A 23,757-nucleotide genomic window follows, 5' to 3' on the forward strand; every position below is an offset into this window, starting at 1 on the left:
TCCACCCACTGCGTACCACGCGCAGAAACAGCGCGCCGAAGTGGGGCAGATTGCTCGGAACGAGCCCACGGTCCGCAAAGACCGGCCAACTTGGCCCAGGGTTAGAAAGGGAGCCTCTGGGGAGAACATTTTAGACCAGAAAGTTAAAGCGCGTCAGAGCACTTCCTGCTAGATTTTAAAAAAACAAACACACACAAATACCCTGCGATGAATCGGTAGGGCGGAAGCGCGGTACGGTGGCCGGGTTGGGCCCCCGAGGGGCGTGGCTTGAGGCGCTCCGTTCAGATACGGTAGCCGGGCCGGGTGGGCCAAGTGTGAAATCTCGCGCGAACGTGCTGGCGCCGTCGGGGACGGGGCGGGGCTGGCGGCGGGGGCGGGGACCCGGAGCGGGAAGATGGCGGCGGCGCAGGAGGCGGACGGGGCCGGCAGCGCCGTGGTGGCGGCCGGGGGAGGCAGCTCTGGTCAGGTACGGAGGCCGAGAGGTGCCCGAGGGGGCTCTCCCCCAGCGGGGGGCACTCCCGCGGGGAGTGTCCCGTCGTTTTTGGAGGAATCGGGTGCACCCGGGGCTCTATGCCCCAGAGGGACCTTGACTATTGGGCCCAGGCAGCGCTCGGCCGCCCAGGAGGCCGGACGGTGGCGGGAACCCGGCCCTGTTGCGCGCCAGCATCTCCTGCAGGCTCGCGCCGGGCGTCCACCAGACTGCTAGCTCGAGCCGAGGAGACAGTGGAGCAGGGGGACGCAGACTTGTAAGCCCCGACGTCCTCGGTTCTCCACTGTGCTATCCCCAGGCTCCAGTACCATGCCTAGAGTGGGTCTGGTGTTCCGGGTCCACTCTGCTGCAGTGCCTGAGATACGGGGCAGTGGTTGGTTCATTGGGAGTTTTCCAGCTCTGGGGAAAGACGGTAATTATGGTCGACAAAGGGCATGGGCAGCGGAGGTCGACAGACCCATTTTACAGACCAGGATCCCAGGAACAGCAAGACGAAGGCACTTGCAGAAGGTCACCCAGGTTAACTTTGGCACCCGCTCCAAGAAAAAAGCTGACTGTGGGTGGTCTGTCCTGAGATGGACGCTTTTAGCCTAAACTGATCAAATAGAGATACTGGTCCAGATGCATTTGCCTTCTAACCCATTACCACTCAAACTAGACTGAGACCTCAGAGCACACCAGTTCACTCAGGCTCCGTGCAGGCTTCTGGGGGAATTGATGGAGTGACAGCAAGGTGCTGTCGACCCACCCACCAGGATGTCACTGACATGTAGGAGGCAGCTCGGGGCTGAGGAGTACCGACTGGAAGGGATGCGTGTGTGAAGCTGACTTGGTGTGACCTTGGACAAGTTTCTTTCTTGGGGCCTTGATTTCCCCAGTGATTAATGGAGGAGTTGGTTGGGAGGGCCAGCCTTGTGGGCCGAAAAGATGGCTCCAGCCTTGTCCCTGCAGTCAGGAGAGGGGGAGAGGAAGCTGCAACCGTAACAGTAGAGTAGTGGCAGAAGTCCTCTTGAGGGGCTGCAGGATCTCCAAGGCGGGGCAGATACACTCCTTTGGGGGAAAACAGCGGGCTGAAAGTTGTGAGGTAGAGCCCAGCATCTCGAGCCTTTCTGGTATTTCCAACCAGAGCTGGGGTGCAGGCAGCTCAGGGAATTGTTGGTAGAGTCCTTGCCGGAGTGAATGCATTGACTGGGTCTGCAGGGACTTCCTAGTCTTTGAACTGTTGTCCTGGCTCCTCAGTTTCTATCGATGAATGGGTGTCAGTGGCGTGAGAGACCAAGACTTAGTGTGTTGCACTTCCAGACACACCTGGAGCCTCTCTGGTTCCCATCTCTGCTCTAACTCTTTGGTTTGTTACTTGAGCCAGGGTCTTCCTAGGAAGCTCAGGCTGGCCCTGAACCCAACACCCTTCTGCTTCAGCCTCCCAAGTGCTAGGATGACAGGCATGTGTCACTAATCCAAGCTCATACTTGTAAGCTTTTAGTACTCATCCTTTGGCCTTCAGGATAAAGTACACACATTTTCTTTCTTTCTTTCTTTTTTTTTTTTAAGCAGATCAAGACCTGGCATGAACTGTTTTTGGACTAGAATAGGCTTTCTATCTTTTTCTTTTCTTTTTAGTCTCTTCTTTTTTGGCTCTTCAAAACAAGGTTTCTCTGTGTGAGCACCACCTTTTTTTTTTACCCCCCTTTTTGAGACAGGACTCCTCTGTGTAGTACTGGCTGTCCTGGAACTTGCTCTGTAGATCTGCCTGCCTCTGTCTCCTGAGTTCTGGAACTAAAGGTGTGTACCACCACCACCAGGCTTTTTCTCTTTTTGAGATAGGGTCTTACTGTGTAGGCTGGGCTGGGCTGGGCTGGAACTCATAGAGTTACTGCCCACTCCTGTTTCCCAAGTGCTGGGATTAAAAGTGTGCCCACTATGCCTAGCCTTAGACTAGGCTTTTTTGTTTTGTTTTTTTGGTTTTTCAAGACAGGGTTTCTCTGTGTAGCTTTGGGAAGCCTGTTTTAGAACTCACTCTGTAGACCAGGTTGGCCTTGAACTAACTCGCAGAGATCTGCTTACCTTTGCCTCCCAAGTGCTGCCCGGCCTAGACTAGGCTTACTAACACCCTTGGTTATTGACATTTTGAGTTGGCGAATCCTTCAATGTGGGGCTGCACCATGCACTTTAGGATGCTTAGCACTGCCCCTGGTATTTGCAGACTGTCAGTAGCATGTATGTGCCTTCCTAGTCTCTAGGAATTTCTGAATGTTCTTAGGATGGGGATGGGGTGATGGAGGCAGAATCACCTGTGCTCGGGAGCCAGGGCCTGGAGGAGTGTCCTCTACTGCAAACCTTGCCTCTTAGAGTGCTCCGGCTCTGCTGGCCCAGCCACTGTGTTGTGACTGTCTTTTCCACCAGTTTCTTGGTCAGTACTGTATCACTAACCCCCTCAGCTCAGGGCTGGACACAGGAGATGCTAAGTTTGAGGAAGTTTATGTTTGTTTAGTTTAGTTTTTGTTTTTGTTGCTGTATTTTGAGACAGGGTTTCTCTGAAACAGTCCTGGCTGTCCTAGAACTCGCTCTGTAGACCAGGCCGTCCTGGAACTCACAGAGATCCACCTGCCTCTGCCTGAGTGCTGGGATTAAAGGCGTGCACCACCTCCTGGGTGTTTGTTCTGTTTTATTAATGGTGTAGGCGGTGGAGCCCAGGGTCCCTGCATACATAGCAAACCTTCCCTAGTCCATCCCTGGCAGGTATTTTACACTGACTCACTTCCACAGCAGTGAATGGGGGTTGTGCCAGAGGCTAGGCTGAGTTGGAGTCTGGGGTGGTCATGGTGATCCTTGAAGGCATGGTCCTGTACAGCCTTGATGGTCACAGCTGCTTCCCAGGCTGGTGCAAAGGCTCCTGAAGGGGGGTCTTGGAGCCCAGGCACACAGACCCTAGAAGGGGAGCCGTGCCTTCTGCCCTGCTGCGTTCACATTCTCTCTCTTCCCCGCCTGCTGGCTTAGCATGGAGCGGGCGGGCCCTTCCCTGCCAGGTCACAGCAGCCTGCTCTTCCTCAGGCTCACCCTGCCGCTCTTTCCCTCAGCTGATCCATGGCCCGCTGGGTCGCGGCTGTGGGCAGAACGGGCTCTGCTTTCCCGGACCCTGCCCAGTAGGAGGTGGGAAGCACAGATGGGGCCAGTGACAAAAGGATACCCGACCTGCAATGGCCGTGACGTGGACAGGCACACAGCCGGGGTGCTTTGGAGTGAGGCTGGGTAGGTGGAAGAGCTGCCGATTAAATAGTCTTAGGAAGACTTCTCAGAGGAGGTAGCGCTTTACCAAAGACCTGAAGGAGGTAAAGGAAAAGCCATGATGGAATGGGACTAGCTTATGCAAAGGGCCTGAGGTAGAAGATACCTGGTGTGAGGAACGGCCTCGGATAGGCTAAGCACTGTGGCCAGACAGGTAATGGGGGGAGAGAGAACAGACTGAAGTGAGGAAGCAGGGTATGCCAGGCTCTGGTGGGGATTTGGCCTTGAGTCTGAGGGCAAGGGGAGCCACAGCAGGGTCACCTCTTTGTTGAGGTCTAACTTAGAAGCCTTCACAGCTGTCCGAGTGTAGTGGCTTTTGATACACTCTGCAGTGTGAGGCCACAGTTTGGTATCAGTAGATTTGTCCCTTTGTGTCCACAGGGGTTGGTTTCAGGATTCCCTTCTTCAGTATCAGAATCTCAGTGCCCAAGTCCCTAGAATAGAATAGTTTGCATGTAACCTGCATGCCCCGTGTTCCATGCCTAGTGAGGTGGAAACCGTGTGGAAGTAGCTGCTGCATTGTGTTGGTTAGGAGGATGTGACAGGAAACAGTCTGGAAATGTGCAGGACAGAAGCAGTTTGTTGTTTTAGTAGATTGAGTTATTTTATGGGTGTGAGTGTTTTGCCTACATGCATGCATATGCACCACATGCTTGCCTGGTGCCTGCAGATGTCAGATCCCTTGGAATGGGTTATGGATGGTTCTGAGCCATCCTGTGGGTACTGGCAACCAGTAGTCCACTGCTCAGCCATCTCTCCAGCCCTGTTTATTGGTTTTTGTTTGTTTGTTTTGAGACAGGGTCTCTCTATTATGTAGTTCAGGCTATTCTGGAACTATGTAGACCAGGCTGGCCTTGAACTCACAGAGATCCAGCAGCCTTTGCCTCCCAAGCACTAGGTTTAAAGGCGTGCACCACTAACTAGCTTTATTGTTGTTTTGTAAAGAAAAGCCCTCATATGTAACCTAGGATGGCTTCAAACTGAAGGCAGTCCTCCGGCCTTTCCTTCAGGTTGGTATTACAGGTATGCACCGCCACACCTGGTTTAGATGCAGTTGAAAACACTGGGTTGGGCTGGGCGGTGGTGATGCACACCTTTAATCCCAGCACTCGGGAGGCAGAGCCAGGCGGATCTCTGTGAGTTTGAGGCCATCCTGGTCTACAGAGTGAGATCCAGGACAGGTACCAAAACTACATGGAGAAAACCTGTCTTGAAAAACAAAAACAAACAAAAAAACACTGGATTGGGGAGGCTGGGGAGATGGTTCCATAGATAGGATGGTGGCCATATAAGCCTGGCAACCAGTGTTTATTCCTAGAGCCCACATAAAGACTTCAGGAGAGCTAACTCTAGACGTGTCCATCAGACTCAGACTCTGTGCAGATCACATAACGTATACAACAGTGATAATTAACTACTCATCTGTTTACTTCTTTGAGATAGGGGATCTCTATGTAGCTTTGACGGACCATGTAGACCAGGTTGGTTTCAGACCTGCAGAGATCTACCTGTATCTGCTTCCTGAGTGCTGGGATTGCAGGAGACCACACTTGAGTCCCCACCATCCACATTGGACAACTCACAATCACTACCTGTAACTCCAGCTCAGGTCCAGCAGCCTCCAGGGGCACCTGCACTCAAATGCATACACTGTGTGTGTGTGTGTGTGTGTGTGTGTGTGTGTGTGTGTGTGTATGCATGTGCGCGCGCATGTGCGTGCGCATGCATACACAGTTAAAAACAAAAGCCAGGGGCGTGACACACATCTTTAATCCCAGCACTTGGGAGACAGAGGCAGGAGGATCTCTGAGTTTGAGGCCACCCTGGTCTACAGAGTGAGATCCAGTCTACATAGAGAGTTCCATAGATAGTCTACATAGAGAGCTCCAGGACAGCCAGGGCTACATAGAGAGACCCTCTCTCAAACAAAAACAAAAACAGCAATGTTTAGTGATTGATGGATGGATAGATAGGTAGGTAGGTAGGTAGGTAGGCAGATAGATAAAAATAAATCTTCGGGTGACTCAACAGTTAAGAGCACTGGCTGCTCTTCCAGAAGACTAGGTTTGATTCCCAGCACCCACATGGTGGCTCACAAACCTCTGTAAGTCCAGTTCCAGAGGATCTGATGACCTCATCTGGCTTCTTTAGGCACGGGGCATTCATAAGATGCATGGACATACATGTAGGCAAAACACCCATATGCATAAGAAAAAATGTTTTAAAAGGGTACTTGTTGCTATTGCCTATTCACACCTGAAAATTGTTCAGAGCCCAGTGAGGTGGAACAGTGGGCGAAGGCGCACACTGCTAAGGCAGACCACCTGAGTTTGACCCCTGGAACCCCTTGGCAAAAGAACAGAACTGACTCACAGATTTTCCTCCGACTTCCACAGACATGCTGTGGCATATGCCCCTACCTCCTCATAGAAGAAAAGAATCACTAAGAAGGAAAAAAGAGGCTGGCCGGTGGTGGCGCATGCCTTTAGTTCCAGCACTGGGGAGGCAGAGGCAGTTCCAGGACAGTCAGGACTACACAGAACAAACCTGTCCCCCCAAAAAAGAAGAAAAAAAAAAAGAGAAATATTTATATTTACTTATTTCATGTGTATGAGTATTTCCTTGCATACGTATATGTTCCCTGGTTCATGTGTAGGCCAGAGGAGGGTGTTAGATTCCTAGAACTGGGGTTACAGACAGTTGTGAGCCATGTGCGTTTTCCTGTCTCATGACTCAAGGCTCTTCTTGTCCCTCCAGTCTGGGGGGGTGGGACCCAGGGTCTGGTGCATCCTAAATGCTAAATGCTGGGAGTCCTGGGCATCGGTGAATTCTTGGTGGGCAGTAGCTCAGAGCCTGCCCATCTCCTCACACCCCAGCAGCACTCTGAAGGTCTTTGTGACTGGCCGTGCTTGTGGGTATGATTGCCCAGCTGGATTGCCCGTCACTGTGGGGAGGAGCAGCCAGGTGTGACTTCAACTCCTGCCCTGGCCCCCACCCCTCTTCCTGATTGAATCTGTCCAGACTTGCTGGATACCTGAGTTCCTCCTGCTGGCCCTCATACTTTTCCCTCCATCCAAACACCCTTCCCCCGGCCCCCCATGTGACTGACTGCTTCTGTCCAGTGTGTGGGTTCCTGCCTCATGTCCTAGTGGCTGTCACCTTCTGCTTATTTCTCCAAAGTGTATTTTCTGTTTATCTTAGTTATCTATTTTAGAAAGGACGTTGAATAAACCACAGGAAGGGCTAGGTGGACGCTGGGCTGCTGCCTGTGTGTTCCCTGGAAACAGATTCTCAGAGGTTGGTGGACAGGGAGGGAGGGAGAGAGGGAGGGAGGGAGGAGAAGGCAGAGGAGTAGAGGTGAGTAGATGATGATAGGGGCTGCAGCCTCAGGCGAGTGGCCCGTGCGCGGCTTCTTTCCTGTCTGCTGTTCTGTAGGTGTGCTTCCATCTTGACACTGCAGCCTGGGCCACCAAGTCCCTGAGCTGAGTGCCTGCCACCCAGCTCAGGGCCTGGCACACAGTAGGTTTGCACAACAGTTCTGGGAACTTGGGGAGGGAAGCTTTTCTATTCACTCTACCTGTGTTTTCACACGTTTGTCCTCGGGGCAGAGGGCGGGGCATGCCTGAGGTGTCTCAGGGAGAACCACGGGAGAAGGACTGAAGCTGAGGTCCCTGAGCCCTAGAGTTGAACCTCCCTGCCACCTCGGTACTGTCTCGCACTTTGGGTAATAACCAGAAGGGCTCTTGCTGGTAATGGGGACACCCGTCCTGCTCCAGGGCTGCTCTGTTCCTTGCTAGGGGGTGATCGGAAAGATGTGCAGGACTGGAGTTCAGGGTCCTCGGCGGGGGGCGGGGGGCGGGCTGGGCAGTGGAGCCTGGAGACCGAGGGTGTGGGTGGACCAGGGACAGTGAGGCACTGTGTCTGTTGATTCACAGGGACGGGTCAGGTGCTGATTCTCCGCAGTGCCCATGGTGGTGCCCCCCCCCTTTAAAGATTGACTTTTTTATTTTATGCATCTGAGGGCTTTGCTTGCATGTATGTATGTATTTGTACTGCATGTGTGCCTAGTGCCCATGGAGGTCAGAAAAGGGTGTTGGATCCCCTGGAACTGGAGTTATGGGTGGTTGGGAGCCACCACATGGGTGCTGGGAAACAGGGTTTTCAGGAAGGGAAGCCTGTGCTCTGAACTACTGAGCATCTCTACAGCCCTCAGGTCCTGCCTTTTGAGGGCTGACCAGGGGGTCGGGCAGCTGGCAGGAGAGACTGACAAGGACAGGACTGGGGAGCCAGCAGTGTCCTGAGAGAGGCTTCTGAGCCTGGACTCCCCCAGGCTGTCAGAATGTCTCTGATGTGCCTCTGCTTCCGAGAGAGGGTTCTTGTTAGCCTAAGCTGGCTTTGAACTCCTGGTTCTTCTGCTTTCACCTCTCAAGCAGGCCTGGCTCAGGTTCCCCTCTAGGTGCCTGCTTCTCAGGGCTGACAGCGGCTCTGTCATGGGTCACCACCATCCCCAGGTGTCCCGGGAGCACTTTCCTCTGGAGCCCTTTGCCTGGCACTCCGGGTTGTGCCTTCCCTGAAGATGGACGAGGCCCGAGTGCTCAGCCTCTGCTCAGGGTGTCCATATCAGCCCCTCACCCTGCGCTTTGTCCCCCACAGGTGACCAGCAATGGCAGCATTGGGAGGGACGCGCCAGCCGAGACCCAGCCTCAGAACCCCCCACCCCAGCCAGCCCCCAACGCCTGGCAGGTCATCAAAGGCGTGCTGTTCAGGTGAGCAGGGGGGCCTGGGGCTCCCCCTCTGCAGAAAGCAGGACCTGGGGAGAGGGAGCGGTGACCAGGGATGGCACACTGCTGCTTTGGCGAGAGGCTGTGCACACAGAGGCCTCAGGACCTACCTGCCCGGAAAAGGACCTTGTGGATAAGCAAGCCCAGCCTCTCATGGTTTCACCCCAGTAGCCTCCTCCTTTAATGCTGGCTGTGAGCCCTCAAGAGCCCTCCTGGACAGCACTCAGCCCAAAGTCTAAAGTAGATTCGCTTCGTTTAGAGACAGGGGCTTTGTTGTGGAGCCCTGGCTGTCCTGGACCTCACTCTGTAGACCAGCCTGGCCTTGAACTCACAGATCTGCCTGCCTCTGCCTCCTGAGTTCTGAGATGAAAGGCATCCTTTTTGATAGTATCAAGGGTCTTACTAAGTAAGTTACCAGGCTGGATTTGAACTTGCTGTGTAGTCCAAGCAGAGCTTTGAACTTTTTTGGTATTTTGTTTTTTAAAGATTTATTTATTTATTATGTATACAGAAGAGGGCGCCAGATCTCATTGCAGATGGTTGTGAGCCACCATGTGGTTGCTGGGAATTGAACTCAGGACCTCTGGAAGAGCAGTCAGTGCTCTTAACCTCTGAGCCATCTCTCTCTCCAGCCCCCTTGTTTTGTTTTTTGAGACAGGGTTTCTATGTGCTGCTGAATAGCCTGTAGACCAGGCTAGCGTCAAACTCACAGAGATCCGCCCACCTCTGCCTCCCAAGCCCTGGGATTAAAGGTGTGCACCACCACTGCCCGGCTTGAACTTTTTATTACATCGACTTAATAATTTTATAGGACGTAGGAAGGTGTGCATGTGACAAGGTGCACATGCGCAGGTCAGAGAGCAACTTGGGATTCGGTTCTTTCTTCTACCACGTGGGTCCAAGGGGTCAGACTCGAGCGGTCAAGCTTCATGGCACACACCTTTACCCACTGAGCCATCTCCTGGCCCAAGTCCTTGAACCTTTGATCCTCCTGCCTCAGCTTCCCAAATGCTGAGGTGACCGGCCTGAAGCAAGGTCTGCCTGAAAACCCACTCGGTATCTAGGGAAATTGAGTCCTGCTGGGCACTGGAAAGGGAGAAGGTTTTATAGGGGATCAGAGAACCTGCCTTAGTAGATTTTCCCTTAACTTAGAAATGCTCTGTGCCCTTGCAGAGCACACTGCACGGCATGGCTGCTGAGTATTGCTCAGGTCGTTTGTGTGGTGACATCCCAAGTGCATAGCTCACGTCTTGTCCTCTCGCTTAGTTTGGAATCTCTCTCTTTAGCCGGGGCTCTGTAAATAGGCCTTACAGTAACAACAAAAATAGGTGTGGGGTCCTGTTGTTTAGAGAGGGTCTCCGTATGTAGCCTTGCTGGCCTGGAGCTCACTTACAGTGCTCCTTCTGGCTCATAAGACCTCACCTTGACCCCCAGCTGGCTCAGGGACTGAGCACAGTACAAGCTGAGTCCCTGAGTAGTAGGGATGCAGAGGTGTGTTGTTGGTTTGGAACAGGGTCTCACTCTAGCAGTCCACAGACATAACTGTCCTCCTGCCTCAGCCTCCTGAGTGCCAGGATTACAGGTGTGAGCCGCCAGGCAGCTCTAGCAGATGCATCTCGTGCTCACAGACATTAGGAGCAACATGTTTGTCTGGAATAGAGGACTGACGGACAATTTTGGGAGGAGCCAGGGAGCTTCAGTTAGTATATAGCAGCATCACCCTCCACCCCCATCTCATTTAAGGCAGACATCTCCATGCCTGGCTGTGCTTGATTTTAAAAGGATTTATTTTTATTTTTAATTATGTTTGTTTGTGTCTGTCTATGTGTAAGTATGTCAGGTCCCTTGGAACTGGAGTTACAGACAGTTGTGAGCTGCTACATGGGAGCTGGGAATTGGAATCAGGTCTTCTGCAAGAGCAATATGAACTTTCTTTTTTTTTTTTTTTTTTTTTTTTTTTTGGTTTTTCAAGACAGGATTTCTCTGTATAGCTTTGCGCCTTTCCTGGATATCTCTCTCTCTCTCTCTCTCTTTCTCTCTGTCTCTGTAGACTAGGCTGGTCTTGGACTCACAAATATCGCAATACAAACTCTTAAAATTTTTTTTGAGATTTTCTTTCTTATTTATTTATTTATTTATTTATTTATTTATTTATTTATTTATTTATTTATTTATTCCCCCGGAGCTGAGGACCAAACCCAGGGCCTTGTGCTTGCTAGGCAAGCGCTCTACCACTGAGCTAAATCCCCAACTGAGATTTTATTTTTTCTTAAGATTTATTTTTATTTTATGTGCACTGGTGTCTTGCCTGCATGTGTTTCTGTGGGAAGATATTAATTAGATCCCCTGAAACTGGAGTTAAATAGACAGTTGTGAGCTGCCATGTAAGTGCTAGTAGGAATTGAACCCAGGTCCAGTGCTCTTAAGACCACTGAGCCATCTCATCTCTCCAGTCCCCATAGTGTTCTGTTCTGTTCTCTTTTCTTTTCCTTTTTAAAAAGTTTCCAGGCCATGGTGAGGCACACCTTCAATCCCAGCACTGGGGAGGCAGAGGCAGGTGGATCTGAGTTTGAGGCCAGCCTGGGCTAGAGCGTGAGTTGAGTGAGTTCTAGAACAGCCCTAGTTGTTACACAGAGAAGCCTTGTCTTAGAAAACCAAAAAAAAAGGCGAAAAATGTTTTAGATTTATGTTACATGTATTAGGGTTTTGCCTGTGGATACCATGGGTACCATGTGTGTGCATGTGCACTTGGTGCCTGCAGGGGTCAGAAAAGCACACAGGATCCCTTGGGACTAGAGTTAGGAATAGTTGTGAGCCACCTTGTGGTGCTGTGGACCAAACCCAGGTCCTCTGCAGGAGCAGCAGTGCCCTTGACTGTTGAGCCGTCTCTGGCCCAATATTGAGTTGTTCTTTTTCTCCCTTCTCCCCTCCCTGCCCTGTGCTTTCGGATTATCTTATTATTGTGTGCACGTGCATGTGTTTGTGCTTGCATTCAATCATTCGTTCATTCATTTATTGCATGGGGATACATGTTGTGAACGCACATGTACCATAGCACATGTGTAGAGGTCAGAGGAAACTGGGAATTTGGTTTTTTCTTTCTGCCATGTAGGTTCTGGGTATTGAACTCAGGTCCTTAGGCTTGGTGGGAAGCACTCCTGCTGAGCCATCTGCTAGGCCCTTTTGATTCGTTTAATCCCAGCAGTTGGGAGGCAGGGGCAGGCAGATCTTTATTAGATTACATTTGATTGATTGTGTGTGTATGTACTTATGTGCCATGGTGCGCATGTGGAGGTCAGAAGAAAATGTGGAGTCAGCCAGGCAGCAGGGGCGCACGCCTTCAATCCCAGCACTCGGGAGGCAGAGCCAGGCGGATCTCTGTGAGTTCAAGGCCAGCCTGGTCTACAGAGTGAGTTCTAGGACAGGTACCAAAACTATACAGAGAAACCCTGTCTCAAAAATGAAAAAAAAAAAAAAAAAGATTTGATTATTTATTTAGAGACAAGTCTGGAACTCACTAAGTAGACCAGACTGGTCTCACACTCTTAGAGATCCCCCTGCCTCTGTTTTCTAAGTGTTGAGGTAAGTTTTTATTAGCATTTATTAATTATACATAATAGTGGTCTCCCTATAACATTTTCATACATGTATATATTGTATTTTGATCCTATTTAGCCCCCATTATATTTCCTTGTTCCCCCAGTTTATACAGTGTTGGAGAACAAACCCAGGGTTTTCTGTATGCCAGGCAAGCACTCTGTCAACTGAGCCACATGCCCAGTTCCTTAGGTTTCCTTGTCTGTCCCTCCCCCCCAATCCAGACAATGTCTGATGTAGCCTAGACTGGCCTGTAACTTGGGACATTCCCCTGCCTCCGCTCCCTGAGTGCTGATCATGGACCTGTGCCATCATTTCTGGCTCACTTACTGCTCTCGTGCTCCAAGCGACCAGACAGGACAGGACAGCTCACCGGGTTTCTCATTTCCTCAGCCTGTACCACAGCTCCCGGTGCTTTTCATTAAGTTTGTATCTGGAAATCTGCACATTGGTACTGAGGCTGCTTCCTTCTGAGGGGCTCTGATCCAGTCTTTGCAGCAGCTCATTTCCTTCCTTAGGACTAGTGCAGCAGACATCAGGAGGGTGTGGGTGGCTGCTCACGGACCATCTCCAGTCGTGTGTGTGTGTGTGTGTGTGTGTGTGTGTGTGTGTGTTGCTGTGGGTGGAATTAAGGGCCCCAAATAGGCTAGGCATAGAGGTGTTTTGTTTTGTTTTTATTTTTTTATTATTATTTTTTTGTTTTTTGTTTTTTCAAGACAGGGTTTCTCTGTGTAGCTTTGTAGCCTGTCATGGAACTCGCTCTGTAGCTCAGGCTGGCCTCGAAATCACAGAGGTCCGCCTGGCTCTGCCTCCCAAGTGCCGGGACTAAAGGCAGGTGTGCGCCACCACTGCCCGGCTGTATGTTTTAATTATGTATTGTTTCTATATGACGTGTCTGCTGTGTGCTGCAGTGGAGGTGAGTGGAGGTCAGAGGACAGCTTTCCAGAGTTAGTGTTCTTCTCCTTTTACATGGTCACCAGGCTTGCGTGGCAAGACACTTGACATACTGAACTATCGATTGCAAGCCCTAGAGTTGAATTTTTATTTTATTCCTGAGACAGGACCTCACCTTGTAACTGCCTGGCCTGGAACTCAAAGAGATCTGCCTGCCTCTGCCTCCAAGATTAAAGGTCAATACCACAAACCACTGCTGGCATTTGTTTTTTGAGATAGCAACTTCCTGTGTATTCCTGGCTGGCATTAAACTCACTGTACTCTAGGCTAGCTTTAAACTCTTGGTCATCCTCCTATCTCTGCCTCCTGAAAGCTGGAATTAATAGTTAGGAGCTATCATACCCACATTTGTTTATAAGCATTTTGAATCTGTGACTGTAACAATAGCTATTTGGTGGTGGTGGCGGCTGCGGTGGTGGCGCATGCCTTTGATTCCAGCACTCAGAGGCAGATGCAGATGAATCTCTGTGAGTTTGAAAGCCAGACTGGTCTCCAGAGTGAGCTCCAGGACAGTCAGGGCTACATGGAGACACCCTGTCCTAAAAATAAAATAAAATAAACAAACAAATAAGTAAGTACAATTTAAAAAGGAGGCAGTAGTGGGATAGAGGATTTATTGCATATGTTTATTTTCTTTTTTGAAGCCAGTGTTTGGTTTGGTTTGAGACCAGGTTGCGCTCCGTAAGTCCAGTCCGGCCTGGAACTTGAGCAGCCCTCGTGCATCTCTCTCAAGGGTGGGAATCACAGGCATGAACCACCATGCCCAATTGACTCAGATAAATTGGGAAGCCTAGGTGCATAGAGGAAGGGTTTTGTCCCACAAGGCCTCTGAGAGGGTTCCTCACATGCACTCCTGTGAAACTCCTAGGACCTGAACCTGAGAAAGCACTGGTCCAGCCGGCCTCGTTCCCCATGGGGACGGAAGGACAGAGGGCTGAGAACCCACAGACTCCTCTGAGTGGGGCAGTGCTGCTCCCATACTCTCCTTCGGAGTAGTTACTGAAGCGGGAGCTTCTCATGAAGGCTTCCGGGGTCCCCAGAGAGCATTGGCTCCAGACTTTTGTCAGCTTTGTGCAGCAGGGAGCAGGTGGCTCAGCTGGGCTGCAGCCCCTGAGACCCCAGACCCCAGGGCTCCTTGGCTTCAACAGGCAGAGGCAAGTCCCTGCGCCCGGTCCTGCCCTAATGGGGCCCAGCCGGGAGACACCAACCCACCGAGTTCACTCCCAGTACTTTTCCGTTTAGCCCAAGGCCTTGCACAGGCCAGGCCAGCCTCTGTCACTGGGCTCCACCCTGAGAGCAGCAGCACATGCCTTTCTCTCCTGGTGGACTGACTAGTGGAGCAGCTGACATGGGAGAGCATTCATGGGGCGGCTACCAGGCTCCGTGGTGTAGCGCCACTCCAGCTTGGGGAAGGTGCAGGCTTCACACCCCACTTGGAAGCTCTCAAAAGCCGAGAGGGGATGTTGGCAGTATACTCGTAGTCCTAGCGGTTGGGAAGTTGAAGCAGGACTGTGAGTTCTGGGCTGACCTCAGCTGCAGAGGGAGACTGACTCAAAAAGCCAACCGAGGCTGGTGAGATGGCCCAGTTCGCAAGCATGCGAACCTCAGTTCAGATCCCTAGCACCCATGTGTGGCCGAATGAATCTGAAACCTTGACCTTGGTGGCAGGAGGCAGAGACAGGATCTCTGGGGCTTGCTGGTCAGTCAGCCCAACCCAGAATCCATTCTTTTTCAGAAGACAGGGTATGACAGTGTTGCCCAGGCTGGCCTTGATTGACTCTGGGCTCAGAGGATCCTCTTGCTCCGCCTCGGAATTAGAAGCATGTCGCCAAGCCCAGTTGCAGCTTTCTCTTTCCTTAGTGTTTCGGGTCTGTAGTTGGTTGATTCCTCTGATGGAGATAGGAGGGCCTTTGTAGCTTTGCTATGTCAGTATTGTTACAAGTAGAAAATATATTGATAGCACGCGCATGCTCACTTGGTGTGTGGACAGATTGTGTGATGTGGTGGAGTGGAACGTGAGGCCTTGCATAGACTGGACAAGCTCTGGACCGTCGAGCGGATGTGGTTATTCCCACAGCTCTTAGTGTATAGGAGTTTTGTAAAACTAAGTTATTTTAATATGTTGATTGACTTTAATGTTTGGTCTTAATTTTTAAAAGACGTTCTCTGTGAGAGAGTGAGTGTGTGTGTGAGAGTGTGTGCATATGTGGTCCACGTGGCAGTGTGTGTGGAGGCCAGGGGGGCATCAACCTTTAGATCTAGAGTTATAAGAAATGTTAGTTACCAGGAGGGGCATCATCCTTTAGATCTAGAGTTACAAGAAATGTTAGTTACTTTTCTGTTGCTGGGATAAAATACTCTGATAAAAGCACCTCAAGGTAGAAAAGGTTTATTTGGTTTATACTTCAGGTTACATTGAGGGAAGTCAGGGCAGGGATCTGGAGCAGAAACTGGGGGACACTGCTTGTTGGCTAACTCACATGCTTAGATAGAACTTTCTTATGGCCTACGATCACCAGCTTAGGGATGGTACTGCCCACAGTGGGCCTTCTTGTATCAATTAATAATGAAGACAGTCCTTCACAGACATAGCCATAGGCCAGTCTGTGGCAGTTCCTCAACCGTCTGTCTGGCCCGTTTTGTTTTATTTTGTTGGGTTTTCTGTTGTTGTTCTTTGTAGGTGTAGTTTTCCTATCCCAACCGCCTGGTTCCAAATAAACACACAGAGGCTTATATTAATTACAAATGCTTGGCCAAGCTCAGGCTTATTACTAGCTAGCTCTTACATTTAAATTAACACATTCTTTTGACCTGTTTATCACCATGTGGCCATGGCTTTACCTGTCCTCTAGCATGTCTTGCCTTCTGGGCGGCTGGCTGGCGTCTCTCTGACTACTCTTCTTCCTCCCAGCATTTTCAGTTTGGCTTTCCTGCCTAGTCTTAGTCTGCCCTGCTATCGTCCAGTCAGCTTTTTTATTATTTATTTATTTTATGTGCATTGGTATTTTGCCTTCATGTCTGTGTGAGGGTGTGGAATCCCCTAGAACTGGAGTTACACACAGTTGAGAGCTGCCATTGGGTTCTGGGAATTGAACCCGGGTCCTCTGGAAGAGCAGCCAGCGCTCTTAACTGCTGAGCCATCTCTCCAGCCCGCAGCTTTTTTATTAACCAATGAGAGTAACACATATTCACAGCATACAGAAGGATTATTCCACAGCAGTTCTTGTTTTGGAGATAGGATCTCACATAGCTCTGGCTGGCCTCGAGCTCACCATGTTGTCGAGGGTGACTTTGAACTCCTGTCCCTCTTGTCTCCACTTCTCAAGTGTTCCAATCACAGCTGTGCACCACAGTTGGCAATTAGCTTTATCAAGCCTTTTTGGTTCTTTTCCTTGGGAGAGTAAGTCTGAAAAAGTTGTTCAAGCTAGGCTTGACTGCCCAGGCCAGGTAATCCAAGGTGAAGAAATCTCAAGTTCAAGGCCAGCCCAAACACTTTAATAAGAACCTGGCTCAAATGAACAATAATAAAATGGCTGAGGATACAGCTAACTGCCAAAGGTGAGAACCCACCAGTGAAGGGCTGGGGTGTGGCTCCATGATAGAGCCCCTGCCTAGAATCACCCAGTGAGGGGCTGGGGGTGTGGCTCAGTGGTAGAGCCCCTGCCTAGAATCCCCCAGTGAGGGGCTGGGGGTGTGGCTCAGTGGTAGAGCCCCTGCCTAGAGTCCCCCAGTGAGGGGCTGGGGTGTGGCTCAGTGGTAGAGCCCCTGCCTAGAATCCCCCAGTGAGGGGCTGCAGATGTGACTCAGTGGTAGAGCCCCTGCCTAGAATCCCCCAGTGAGGGGCTGGGGTATGGCTCAGTGGTAGAGCCCCTGCCTAGAATCCCCCAGTGAGGGGCTGGGGTGTGGCTCAGTGGTAGAGCCCCTGCCTAGAATCCTCCAGTGAGGGGCTGGGGGTGTGGCTCAGTGGTAGAACCCCTGCCTAGAATCCCCCAGTGAGGGGCTGGGGTGTGGCTCAGTGGTAGAGCCCCTACCTAGAATCCCCCAGTGAGGGGCTGGCTGGGGTGTGACTCAGTGGTAGAGCCTCTGCCTAGAATCCCCCAGTGAGGGGCTGGTGGTGTGGCTCAGTGGTAGAGCCCCTGCCTAGAATCCCCCAGGGAGGGGCTGGGGTGTGGCTCAGTGGTAGAGCCCCTGCCTAGAATCCCCCAGTGAGGGGTGGGGTGTGGCTCAGTGGTAGAGCCCCTGCCTAGAATCCCCCAGTGAGGGGCTGGGGGCGTGGCTCAGATGTTGGGGGTGTGGCTTAGCAGTAGAGCACTTGACTAGCCCGTGAGAAGCCTCAGTTCAATTTCTTAATACCACAAAAAGGAATCCACCACTGCCAAAACTGGTTTTCTGTGGCTGAAAAGGCTTACCCACTACCTCAGCTTTTTTAGTCTGCCATTGAAATGGAAAAGTAATTGCACTGAGGTTTTTTCCAGTACAGTGGGCAGATCTTTGACTCTTCCTTAGGGCAGAGCACCTGACTGCCGTAGACTAACACCTCTGAGCCCGAGTGCCTGAGCCCTATGGCCCATGTGTGACGAGGCCCTGGAGGGTCGAGGAGGTGGTCCTGTGCGGATGGCGCCTCCTTGCCCAGGGCTTCTTGGGCCTCTGTCCCGGGAGCACCTTGCCCCCACCAGCCCCACCGCTGCTCTCTCAGCTGCCTCAGACCTCAGAAAGCAGGCGGTCGGGGCTGCTTTGGAGGCGGATGCCCTGGATGCCGGCGTAGGGCACGGGGCCTCACCTGCGGCTGTTTCCTTCCTCAGGATCTTCATCATCTGGGCCATCAGCAGCTGGTTCCGCCGAGGGCCGTCCCCTCAGGACCAGTCAGGACCTGGAGGGGCCCCACGTGTCGCCAGCCGCAACCTGTTCCCCAAAGACACTCTAATGGTAACGCGAGGTGGGAAGTCACTTGAGGGGCTGGGGGCGTGATGTGCTCAGGGACGCAGGATGGGACCGTTCCTGGCTGCTCTGGCTCTGTGGACATGTGGGACTTGGATGCTCTACCCCATCAGCGTAGGTGACTTGGCCACCCGAGAGACGCTGAGAGAGCAGGACTCTGGGGAGCCCTGAGCCGTCTTCCCGCTTGTTGTGCACCTGTTGCAACAGGGTCCCGGGTGTTTTCTTCCAGAAACGTGCTTGGCCTCCGTGGGTTGTGGGTGACGGGTGCCTCGATCCACCCAGGTTCTGAGCTGCAGCACAGTCACCAGCCCCTCACTGTCAGCCCTCTGAGGTCCACGGTCTCGTCGGCTCTGTTGCTGCATTTCCCAGCCTGTCACCAGGCCAGTGCCGAAGAGTAGATCCTGAAGAGGGCCGAGCAGGGAGGGCTCACCAAGTGTGCCTCCCCTTCTGAGGCACGGGCCCTTGACTTGTTTGCCCCAGCTCTCCGCAGCCATCCGTGGGGGTCCTGCTCCCTCTTGTGCTTCAGTTTGTTATTGGCAGGCTGGGGCTCCTCAGGGCAGAGCCAGCGTATGACAAAAGCAAAAGTTGAGTTTACGCGTCTCCACTATGCGCAGCCCACAGATACCATCGTCCCTTAACCCCTCGTGCTCTCCACAGAACCTGCATGTGTACATCTCAGAGCACGAGCACTTCACAGACTTCAACGCCACCTCGGCGCTCTTCTGGGAGCAGCATGACCTGGTGTACGGTGACTGGACCAGTGGAGAGAACTCGGATGGCTGCTATGAGCACTTTGCAGAGCTTGACATCCCGCAGGTAGCCCCGCCCCCACCCCGCCCTGTCTGGGGTCCTCAAAGCCACCTCCAGTGTGGTGTGATCCCCAGCTTTAGCCAGCCAGTCTCGGTAACCGTCCCTGCGGGCCTGCTCAGCACAGTGGGGCCCTGCAGCATGGCTTCAAGGTTATACAAGGTCATGCAAATGAACAGCGGCGGCGGGGCGTTTGCCGTGCAGGCCCTCTGCCCCGTAAATTGAGAAGTTGCAGCTAGGTGTGGTAGCACTCCCCCGTAGTCCCAGAAACATGGACAGCTGAGGCAGGAGGTTTATCACGAGTTCAAGACCAGGCTGGGAATTATGGGAAGACCTGTCTCAAAACAGAATGCAGCTGTCACTGCCCCACATGACTGTCACTGTCTCCTGTAGCTGCCGTCGTCGGCTGTCCGTGTGGTAGGTGACACTGGGGTTAGCTGTTGCTTGGTGGCTTCCCCAAGGCCAACAGCTAGTGTGAGCTTCTCTTGGCTCCCTGACTCTGGGTCCAGTTGCCTGCCTCCTCCAGGAAGCCTTCCTTAGCTTGTTTAAGTAGTTCTCCAGTCTCACTGCCTGTTGGGCTTCTGTAGTTGAGGCTAGGCATGCCGGGTCTTCTGTCTGGGCACAGATGTGTGTTAGAAAGCCTTGGCACCTCGGAGGCTGAGACTGAGTGTAGCAGTCGCTGTCCCATCAGCGTCTGGCAGAGGCCTGGGCACACACAGACGCCGGCGGCTTTGTTCATTGTTGGCAGCTGAGCTGCCTAGAGCACCTGTCTTGCACACCGTGTGAGCACTGCAGAGGTGGGCGAGACCCCTGCCTGCATGAGTAGTTCAAGCTAGGCTTGCTGTGTAGCAGAAGCTGGTTTTGAACCGTTAAACTTCCTGCCTCGATATCCCAGCTGCATGGATTATAAGAATATGCTGTCTTACCTGACCTCAGCCTCCCTTTTACTTTACATGTGAGATAAGGGCTCGCTGGGTTGTCCAGGCAGACTTGGACCTCACGGGATGGCAGAGCTCCGGTCCTTTGTGCCCAGTAGGCTTTGGGATGGGGGAAGAGAGATGCCCCACCCACCTCTGAGTGGCTGGAACTGAGCAGACACAGCTCTGTGACTCCAGTGATACTACTGCTATACTCTCAAGGCCAGGCCCTTTCTTGAGGTTCAGAGAAAGATGGGGGACCAGTGAGCTAGTCCTGGGGACTCAGTGCAGCCTGTCTCATCAGCAAAGCAGGCTCATGCTGCGATCCTGTCAGGGTGCAGGGTCAGAGTGTAGGGATGCCTCCTGGTGCGCTAGAGCAGGGCTGGCCAATGGCAGCGTCCTTGGCTGGGTGCTCTGGGCAGGCCTTGCTGCAGCGCTAGGATGCCCGCGTCCCCCAGCTGAGGCACTGAGTCCTGTGAAGGAAGCAGGAGCTTACCTCAGCCAGGGCAGCTCTCAGTGTTCGGTCCAGCTGGTCCCGACCTGCAGTTTGTCTTGCTCCAGCATTTGCTGCAGGACCAGTCAGCTGCACTCTATGCCCTGAGTCCTCAGGAAATATATTCCTGGAGAGTCGGAAGTAAGTGGAAGCTGCTGTAGGCAGGTGACGAGCAGCCTTGGCATTCTGTTTCCCACCCCCTGGCTTCCTTCTTTTGCAGAGTGTACAGCAGAATGGCTCCATCTATATCCATGTCTACTTCACCAAGAGTGGCTTCCACCCAGACCCCCGGCAGAAGGCCCTGTACCGTCGGCTTGCCACTGTCCACATGTCCAGGAGTAAGTCGTTTCCCTTCTGACCCTGGTGGACCCTGGCTGAAGTGTGACAGGCAAAGTCTCAGTTCTCTAGAGAGCAGGAACTCTGCTCTGAGCATTGGGGATTGATGAGACAGTGCTGGCCCCACTTGTCTGTTCCTGACTCTGCCAGGGAGAGCAGGTGACTCTGCCTGTGATGCATGCCTGGAACACAGCTAGAGAGTTGAGGGGCTGAGGCAGAGTGCTGAGTTTGAAGCCAGCCTAGGCTTCTTAGCAAGAGCCTCAGTGAAAGCAAACAGTAAGAAGGGCAGGTCGAGCATGGAACTGCTGAAAGAAGGCGAGGGTGGCAGTCCGCTGGAGTGGAGGAACAGTCAGATGTGGGCAGTGGGTCTGACAGCAGCTGGAGTGGAGGAACAGTCAGATGTGGGCAGTGGGTCTGACAGCAGCTGGAGTGGAGGAACAGTCAGATGTGGGCAGTGGGTCTGACAGCAGCTGGAGTGGAGGAGGAACAGTCAGATGTGGGCAGTGGGTCTGACAGCAGCTGGAGTGGAGGAGGAACAGTCAGATGTGGGCAGTGGGTCTGACAGCAGCTGGAGTGGAGGAGGAACAGATGTGGGCAGTGGGTCTGACAGCAGCTGGAGTGGAGGAGGAACAGTCAGATGTGGGCAGTGGGTCTGACAGCAGCTGGAGTGGAGGAGGAACAGTCAGATGTGGGCAGTGGGTCTGACAGCTGGAGTGGAGGAACAGTCAGATGTGGGCAGTGGGTCTGACAGCTGGAGTGGAGGAACAGTCAGATGTGGGCAGTGGGTCTGACAGCAGCTGGAGTGGAGGAGGAGGAGCAGATGTGGGCAGTGGGTCTGACAGCAGCTGGAGTGGAGGAACAGTCAGATGTGGGCAGTGGGTCTGACAGCTGGAGTGGAGGAGGAACAGATGTGGGCAGTGGGTCTGACAGCAGCTGGAGTGGAGGAGGAGTCAGATGTGGGCAGTGGGTCTGACAACAGCTGGAGTGGAGGAGGAACAGTCAGATGTGGGCAGTGGGTCTGACAGCTGGAGTGGAGGAACAGTCAGATGTGGGCAGTGGGTCTGACAGCAGCTGGAGTGGAGGAGGAACAGTCAGATGTGGGCAGTGGGTCTGACAGCAGCTGGAGTGGAGGAGGAACAGTCAGATGTGGGCAGTGGGTCTGACAGCAGCTGGAGTGGAGGAGGAGTAGCAGTCAGCCAATGCAGCAAACCAGGTGTGGCGGTGTACAGCTGTGATTCCAGCATTGGAGGGTAGAGGAGGACCAGAAGTTCAAAGTTGTCCTCGCTTTTTGCTTACTTAGGGAATTCAAGGCCAGCCTGGGCTGTGTGACACCCTGTGCCCCGAAAAAGAAAAAAAAAAACAACAGCCTACTTTTCTTCCAAGTGTGGGGCAGTACTGTGTGGAGATGGGGTGTCTGTAGTTTCCTGCTGCAGAAAGCCTATAGGGAAGTAAATAACCCACCTGATAATATTAACAGCAGGCAGAAATACACTGAGTCCTGTGTGGCAGTGAGTACCTTACTCCCAGCACGGGTGAGGCTGAGGCAGGTGGATGGTGAGCTCAGGGCTATCCTGGGACACATAGTAAGCTCCAGGCCATCTAGCCAGATCCCATCTAAAAAAACAAAGACAGTAGCCAGGCAGTGGCCCTGAGTTAGTGAGGACCAGAGTCGTGTCCCCAGCATCCATGTGGACTGCCGCGGCAGTCCAGCCATCCCTCGGGTCCTCAGTGCGTGAGGGAGAGAGCAGTCCAGACAACCGGTGTCTGTCTCGGGCGACCACGTGCCCACCACATGCCCACACACTCACATGTGCTCCCCCCCACGGGAAAGAGAAAAACAGAGGAATGATACTGAATTCCACATACTACTTTAACCTAGAATTGGTGGGAAAGAACCAATATGAGACTTGACATTGTTTGGGGGCAAGTGTCAGAGTGAATTTTGTGTCACACCCACAGCTTGTGCCTCGTGCCCCGCTCGCTGTACCAGGCACCTGTGGCTCCCCGCTGGAGCAGCTTTATAGGCTTGGCCTTCCAGAGCAAGGCTTCTCTGCTCCCATGGGACTGGGACATTTCTTATTAGACTTCCTCTCTCTTTCTCTCTCTCCTTTCTCTTTTTCTTTTCTTTTTTGTTTTGTTTTTTTCAAGACAGGGTTTCTCTGGCTGTCCTGGAGTTCGTTCTGTAGACCAAACCTTGAACTCAGAATTTTTTTTGTTTGTTTTGTTTTTCGAGACAGGGTTTCTCTGTGTAGCTTTGGTGCCTGTCCTGGAACTCTGTAGCCCAGGCTGGCCTCGAATTCACAGAGATCCACCTGCCTCTGCCTCCCGAGTGCTGGGATTAAAGGGGTGTGCCACCACTGCCTCCTCAAACTCAAATATCTGCCTGCCTCCTCTGCCCTTGAGTACTGGGATTAAAGGGGTGTGCCTTCACACCCAGCTTTTTCTTTAATTAGATTTTTAAATTTTATGTGTGTGTTCTGCTTACATGCATGTATGTGCAGCATGTGCATTCCTAGTGTCTGCAAGGGTCAGAGGGCATCAGGTCCTCTGAACCTGGAGCTGCTGGGTTGTAAGCCATCGTGTGCATGTGCACGCACGTGCCTGCTTGTGTTCCCATCTCCAGTCTGTTTTATCAGCCCTGCCTGTCTCTTGCAATCTTGAAAGTTGACAGCTTCCCTCCTCCCTGGAGTATGCCCCTGCAGTTTATCCTCTGAGATACCCATTTTCAGGTGCCTGCTACTTCAGCTGGATGTGGGGACCTGGTTTCCAAATAGTTCCTAGAGAAACAGTGGGGATGATGTTGATGTTAGTAAGAGCAGCAGGCCCTGGCGAACTGTGGGTTTTTCCTTTTTCTCCACGGTAGTGACAGGGCCTGGGACGTGGTATTTATTAACTCACCAGCATCTCTTAGCTGGTACAAGACAAGAGCTAGCATCTTAGCCCAGAGCTCCATGTTGGCCAGTTCCCTTTTCCCATGTAGGGATGGAACGGGGCAGCTCAGAGCAGTAGGCCTTCTTGGTTTTGCTTGCCTCCTGGGGGTGGAACCCAGGACTTCTCACACACTAGATGAGTGCTGTGCTTCATCTACAACCCCCAGCCCCTCATTGGGGGACTCAAGGCAGGGGCTCTACCACTGAGCCACACCCCAGCCCCTCACTG

At 52.5% G+C, this 23,757-nt stretch overlaps 1 protein-coding gene across 1 annotated transcript in view; it reads left to right on the plus strand.

Annotated features, from left to right (window-relative positions):
* The first annotated feature begins 380 nt into the window (after nucleotides 1–380).
* Clptm1 (CLPTM1 regulator of GABA type A receptor forward trafficking) overlaps nucleotides 381–23,757 on the plus strand; it is a 30,903-nt gene continuing 7,526 nt past the window's right edge. The window contains exons 1-5 of the mRNA XM_028893829.2: nucleotides 381–466; nucleotides 8,429–8,541; nucleotides 17,910–18,033; nucleotides 18,703–18,861; nucleotides 20,483–20,600. Coding sequence (XP_028749662.1) covers nucleotides 395–466; nucleotides 8,429–8,541; nucleotides 17,910–18,033; nucleotides 18,703–18,861; nucleotides 20,483–20,600 — 586 coding nt within the window. The 5' untranslated portion in view covers nucleotides 381–394. The remainder of the gene's footprint in view (nucleotides 467–8,428; nucleotides 8,542–17,909; nucleotides 18,034–18,702; nucleotides 18,862–20,482; nucleotides 20,601–23,757) is intronic.

This window comes from Peromyscus leucopus, chromosome 1 (assembly GCF_004664715.2).
Source record: "Peromyscus leucopus breed LL Stock chromosome 1, UCI_PerLeu_2.1, whole genome shotgun sequence".
Lineage (NCBI taxonomy): Eukaryota > Metazoa > Chordata > Mammalia > Rodentia > Cricetidae > Peromyscus > Peromyscus leucopus.